This window comes from Rhododendron vialii, chromosome 9a (genome assembly GCF_030253575.1).
Source record: "Rhododendron vialii isolate Sample 1 chromosome 9a, ASM3025357v1".
Classification (NCBI taxonomy): domain Eukaryota; kingdom Viridiplantae; phylum Streptophyta; class Magnoliopsida; order Ericales; family Ericaceae; genus Rhododendron; species Rhododendron vialii.
In genome coordinates this window covers 28872241-28879339 of record NC_080565.1, presented here as the reverse complement: position 1 = coordinate 28879339, position 7099 = coordinate 28872241, and the positions used below count along the sequence as shown (strand labels likewise).

Genomic DNA, 7099 nt, shown 5'->3' with positions numbered 1-7099 from the left:
ACAAACTAAACTTTAGTATATGTGTAGGACAAATCGAGGTGCAAATAATATTCAAGTTTTACACAAATTTTCAAAATCCATAAATCATGTACTCAACACACGTAATAAAAATTAACTACTGTCAAACCAAATATATTTTTCTAAAACTTAACCTCACAAATAAAATGTCATTATGAAATTTCCAATATCTTAACGAAGCTCTTATCACGATGACCTCATTATCTCTTTGTTAGTCTTCGACTTTCCTACATAAATAAGATTAAGAATTATTAAATTCCTTGCAAATAAATATGAACTGGCAATGAAATCAAAACGACAACTTATCATCCCTACAATAAATTTTAATCGTTTATAACTTTTGAAAATGTGTCAACATTCTTTTTACCAATCAATTTTAATAGAAAAGTCACCATAGGGGTACAATGGTCAAGGCATCCAAATTTTGGAGCAAGAATAATAAACACGTATGGGCATTCATAAAATTGAGAAATATAGTCTTTGAGCATTTGCACCACATTATCCTGACAGAACATCACAAATAAAGATATTACTATATTATTTTAATTATATACAGTGTGATTTATATACAGCTTTTTAATATTTACCTTTAACATTAACATTGTAAGATGAATTCTGCCTTCGTATCCTTTACCAAGAGTTCCATTGAGCCAGTGAAGTCTTTCACGACTATCTTTACATTATATCTTCAATAAATGCGAATTTAAACCATTTTAGATGTGTTACATATAAGTTGTAATACTCATTATAAAAATGATTACCTGGTTACAGTTTGCACATTTTCTTGTCCGCAATGATTACACATAAACCAGCTGCACTGATCTTCAAATTGGTTTATTGGTTATAACATGTATTGCATAAATCAATCCATAGGTGTTCACCATTTATTTTTTCAATGCGGCCAATAAAGCGATAATAGTTTACCTACGATAAAATTCCAAGTGTAGGTATGTAATGATGCCAAAATATTAACCATGAAACCATGTAGGGGAAAATCTTACATTGGCCCGAAACGCAAATTGGTTTATTCGAATTCTCCTGGCATTTGAAATTATTTATGCCTGTGGGAGCGAAAATCCATATATGTGTGCGGTTCCATGCTATCGACTTTTGTACATTTACGTCTTCTACAAACCTAGATGAGCACGATTTTTTTAGAATAATTAATCGAACAAAAAATACTAATCTCTATCTAGTGAAAGACTAAAAAACATAAAAAAAATTGATTCGCTCAATATCCAACTTACCATTCAAGAACCTCGTCTGTACAAATTGTGTGGTTAACATATAATTTGCTCTTCTTGCAAGTACTAAGGTATGGACCTAGAAGTAAAAATTTCAAAATTATTAATCAAGTTTTTAAATTATTATTAAAAAAAATTCACACGAGTTCAGAGAAGTATTACCATGAAAATCATCAACCTTCAACTCTGTAGCAAACAAAACATTATTTTGGTGCAGAGTTTCAAACAGACGCATCTCATCTCTCATTGCAAATTCATTTCACAAAGTAAGTCGAACAAACGTCATACTGTTATTAATTTGCCAATAAAGAATAGAGATTAAATTCAAATTATTGTAATAGATTTTACGCGCACAAATGATAAGACCACATCTCTCACATATAGCTAAGAAAAAAAAAATTAACTTATTGGAATTAAAAATTGGTGGACTTTTATTTGCTCAGTATTCTAGGTGTAATATGTAAGTAATATAGCCATAGAATAACGTAGCTATCAATTGCACATAGTTGTTGGCAAAATGATAGATATCTTGTAATCTTATACTGTAAGCCCAATGAAGGGGTGTCCTATCACATGTGATATATACATATTCTACTCTTGTATCATTAGTAAAACATATTTTGTAGTGGTACGGTACTAGATTGAACTTCTCATTAGTTGGTACAATACTGACTCATTTAAAAAGGTAATACTGACTCATTTAAAAAGGTAGATCCTACCCTCGTAAAGATGCTCCCTGGAATAGTATACTTTTTCGGGCCCTACACTTGCCTGCATAGCATCACCTTATAGCAGTAATTTTTTTTAAAATTACACACATTATAATAAAAATTTAAACACATTAAGATATTACTACTCATTAATTGCCTTTAATAAGATGTTATATTACCTGGTCATCAAGTAAAACCAATATCAGCATTGCATGGGGTAAAAGCTGATCAAACACTTCTACCATTCTTACCAATTGACTTTTGACTATCCATGTAATTCCATTTAGATGAAAGTCAGCAAAATGAGAATAAGCAACAATTATATCACCTACACTCCATCAACATTTAACAAAATATAGAAATGAACAAAGCGATATTTGCAAAACATGAAAGAACAAAACTGCTACTAACAAAATATACAATGCTTACCATTTGATGAGCTACTATTTAAATTTGACACTCCACTTAATCTTTGAGCTTCCCTTTGTGACTAAATAATTTTGGGTGGCAGTTGCAGATTATTTTTTCACACCTATGTGCAAAACAATTTGGGTTTAATTAATTTTATTGTCTATATATATATATATATATATATATATCGGGATGGTTCAAGAGACACCCAAAAAAACACCTAAAAAAACACCTCAAATCTAAATCTCATAGTTCCCAATCAAATTTTTATGATCCGAACCGTTCAATGTGTGCAGAATGTGATTTTAAGGGTGCCCGTGAAAAATTAGCAAAAAAAATGACCGGGAAAGGCTTCATTTGAGCAGTTTTTTTTGAACCGTTCAATAAAAAACTGTTCGAAACTGTTCGGATCAAGCCCTTCCCGGTCATTTTTTTTGCTGATTTCTCATGGGTACCATTAAAATCACGTTTTGATCACATTGAGCGGCTCGGATCATCAAAATTTGATCGGAAACTATGAGGTGTTTTTTTAGGTGTTTTTTTGGGTGTCCCCGGAACCGCCCTATATATATATATATTAAAATTCAGGTTAAAATGAATATATTTTTAGGCATGGTGCAACGTGAGATTTAATTTAATTAGTGACAATTGGGTAATTAATATTGTTTGAGAGAGAGAGAGAGAGGGAGAGGGAGAGCCATAGAATTTATGGGGTAAATCAATAATTAAGATTTATAGAGAGATAAGATTCAAAAAACATTCTCTCTTATGTATAAATTTACTTCTATCTTGAGCAAAAAATTATTTCCACCTTAGGTGGAAACTCTATGGTTTCCACCATGCATTGCGGGTTCCGCCGTGTATTTTTTTCAATAATCTAAACCGTTCATTTTGTAGGGCTCACAAAATAGTACATATTCACAAAAAATTAGCTTTATTAGACATGCATAGGTATATAAAAAATTAAATCTTAATTTATAAAATAGACGACTATGGATAGTTTAACTTTAAACTTATCTACCGTCGACTTTTTAAACCAAACTTCAAATTTTTATATACCTATCCATGTCTGATAAAGTTAATTTTTTGCGAAAATGTACTACTTTGTGAGCTCTACAAGATGAACGGTTTAAATTACTATAAAATATGCATGGTGAGACCCCCAATTGATAGTGGTGGTGGATGGAATTTACACTCCTAATATTTTAGTTTATTTTGTTAGCTATTTATTACTCCTATCTACGTGACTGTTCAATCACTCTGACTTCGTACGAGAAAATTCAATGTAGACTATTCACAGTTGCTTGTGGGTGAGATGGGGTGGGGTCGATTGTGACACAGAGACCGTCAAGTTAGCTGCAGCTGGTTCTAAGGCACCATCCATCCATCCAAATATCTGCATATCTTCCGCTATTTCCCCGTCAAACAAGTAAAACGGGGAAATAGTGAAAAGAAACCGGATCAAATGGTAGTAACAGCCACCATAAACTCTTTATACATCCTCCCCCATTGAAACCAACTTCTCAGGAGCCAAGCAAACTTCAACGTCGATACTCCCTACCTCCGCCCCCGGAAAAAGCGTCCTCATCCCATCAATCTTTTTAGCGGAGCCACTCCGCACCGCCACCGGTTTCCCCCATCCGAAGTCATTCCCGTACATGTCGAACCGCGGGGAACTACTGGTGACCAAACAATTCTTCGGGAAAGCACCCCATTTCGGCAGCTTCGGGTTTTCCAGCCAACACTTCCAGAAATTCCTCACTTGGTCGCTTGTTTGCAATGCGATTGCCTTGTTCATTTCCAAAGCTGCCCAACCAACTCCCTTCTCGAGCAACTCACCCGCCGTGATGGCGATAGTCGTCGGATGAGCCTTGTTCCCGAAATACCCTTCTGGTAGTGAGGGATCTTTCAACCTCCCCCTTGCACTTATTTGAAGCGCGTACGTCACCACCTGGTCAGAGGGAATCGATCGGCATTGAACCACAGACACCCATAGATGAGCCAATAGTGCCTGGAGGGAGGAGATAGTACTGGTGCCCGCCTCCGGATTGGCTTTGGCTTTCTGTGCTGCGATTTTCGCTTTCGTGAAATGGAAAACCCTCTCTTTCAACGACGGTGGGATTCGTGGGAAGTAGGCGTCCTCCATTTCCTTCAAGGTGAAAGGGATGCGGATAGGGCGACCAACGCCGGTGGGAAACCAACGCTCGTAAACCGAGGGTTGCAAAATGCTGCTTGAACCACGGGAAATTGCCGACCAGGAATTGAAGAAATGCCAAAAGGATAAACCGTCGACGACTGCGTGGTTCATGGTACAACCGATGAAGAAGCCGTCGACGAGCTTGGTTACTTGAACCGCAAGCAAGGGTTTGGAGATACCTTCGTAGTTAGGAAGTCCATTGATGAGGGGGAAGAAAGAGTGGACAATCCGAGGCACGTGTATCGGATCGAGGACATCGCTGAAGGTGACATTGTCGACGATTGCGTGGATGAAATCAGCTCCAGCGTTGTTGCAGTCAATGAAGAACGATGAGGTGCTGTAGTCGAACACGGTGAGGCCGAGGTGGCCGGCGAGGGGAGAGAAGAAGTACTGAGCTCGGGAAAATTAGGACTTGAGATGATCGACGATGGTGGTGATGGTGGTACTTCGCAGTAGTTGTTGTTCTTGTTGTGATGGTGTGGGTTTGAGGAAGAGAAGGCCAAGAGAGGGGAACCGGAGATCCCACGGAGTTAACTCAATCCTATCAACTGATTCACCAACGGGACTCGCGGTTTGGACTGTAGTTGTAGAGATGGACCGAACTTCCGCCATTTTTGGTCACTCTTAAGCTTCTACGGTTGATACTTGATACAGAGCTTGTGTTTCCTTGGTGTTTTGTCCAGCTAACAGGGCAGCCAAGAAATATTCTACCATGCAAAAAAAAGTAATGATTTGATGGTTTATTGGGAGGAAAAATTATTTGGTGGTATTGAGATATCGCTAGCTGGTACTCCAACATTTTTATCCATCACACACTTTCGTGAACACACTTGGCGGCATTGCCCTAAGACCACTAAATAAAAAAGTTGTGCTAAAATTTTTGGACTTTTTCTTGCTTTGTCTTTATTCAAATATTGTTAGTCTTTGTTACATTTGCGCTTAATTTTTGTGAACTATTGATTTGTCTCGTTAAAATTAATTAAAAAATAAAAAATCATGAATTTTACAAAAATATTTTTTGAAATAATCAAAATAAAGTCCAAAAAATAATTGAACATGTATGGATTATCCAAAAACGGACCCCTTTTTTTAAATAATCAAAATAAAGTCAAAAAAATATTTGAACATGTTTGGATGATCCAAAAACAGACCCCACACGGTCCTGTCATTGGGCTCTTATGTTTTTCAGGCCCCGTTCTCTTGAACTTAACTTAAATTTGGGAGCTTTGTTCTTATTTGAATTTTTTTCGCATTTGTTAGTTTTGCGCTAAATTTTTGTAGATTATTAATTCGTTTCAACGAGAGGAATCAGAAAAGTAAATTGTTTTTTACTTTTACCCAAATATTTTGAGAAATAACCACTTTTATTTTTTGCCTAAAAAGTGATTATTTCTCAAAATATTTGGATAAAAGTAAAAAAAAATTCTTTTCCGATTTCTTTTGTCGAGACGAATCAATAACTCACAAAAGTTTGACGCAAAACTAACAAATACGAAAAAAAAATTCAAATAATGACAAAACTCCCAAATTTAAGTTAAGCTCAAAGGAAAACGGTGCAGTGTCAAGAACCTTGGGAAAGGTGCCTGTATTTCTCAAAAACCTCGAAGAGAGTAGAGCAATTAACTGTTCCATTTAATGAAACAAAATTTATGGCCAATTTAGCAAAATGATTGTTTTTTGGGGAACATAAAATGGCGATGCAGAATAAAAATATTATATTATTTAAGAAAAAAAATATTTAGTTTTCATTATTTTTGCTGTAAATTCTTGTAGGAGATTCTAATTAATTGCCATTTGTTTTGGCAAGTTTTATTTTATTCTCTAGTATCCAGATTTTTGATTTTCATAATTATTGAGTTAATTAGCGATTTATTGGGATTCAGCTTCCTGTTTTGCTAATTCATTTTCGGTCTTAGTTTTCTAGAATAAAATAAGTTGTAGGTTGATATTAAAATTTAGTTGTTATATTGAATTAAAGAAAAATGCAGAGTTTTCTCATTATCGTGTGTTCGAAGTGGGAGTACCTCTATTTCGTACCCATTTGCGTTTATATTTCAAAGAGAGAATTTTGAGCATAAGCAAGTTCATGATCTCTTCTTGCAAACTCTTTTGTAAAATGAGTTTGCGCTGCTTCACTCATTTTGTTGTTTTTACTTAACTATTTTTGTATATTATTTATAGGTTTTTGGGTCAAATTTTCGTAATTATAAAAGTATAATTGAAACATCATAAAAGTATAATTGAAAGTCAAAAAATTTAGTCAGCGAGAGACACAACATTTATGACGTGCACACGCAACTAACATTTTTTTTTTGTTAGTGGAGGAATACAATACTCCTACTAATTTCACGGTGGTTTTCTAACTTTTGTTAGCGTGACTGATCTTATTAAATAACGATGGAATTAAGTTCGGTTGACGTACTCAGAGCAGCAAAGGTTTCTATTGAATACCTTATTGATTTTGATAATAACAAAACATAATTTATTAGAATGAAATATAATTAATATTGTGATATTTG

General features: G+C 34.9%; 1 protein-coding gene and 1 long non-coding RNA gene across 2 annotated transcripts; both read right to left on the bottom strand.

Annotated features, from left to right (window-relative positions):
* Window positions 1-616: 616 nt before the first annotated feature.
* Window positions 617-1617, bottom strand: LOC131300851 (uncharacterized). The gene is made up of 3 exons (XR_009191083.1): window positions 1020-1617; window positions 780-942; window positions 617-704 (listed from the first exon to the last, which is right to left on the bottom strand). It is a non-coding gene; the product is annotated as an uncharacterized LOC131300851 (long non-coding RNA).
* Window positions 1618-3825: 2208 nt separating this feature from the next.
* Window positions 3826-4982, bottom strand: LOC131299770 (uncharacterized acetyltransferase At3g50280-like; the record flags this gene model as incomplete). The annotated part of the gene is made up of 1 exon (XM_058325347.1): window positions 3826-4982. A coding segment is annotated over one exon (1107 nt), but the record flags the coding sequence as incomplete, so codon positions are not given.
* Window positions 4983-7099: the final 2117 nt, after the last annotated feature.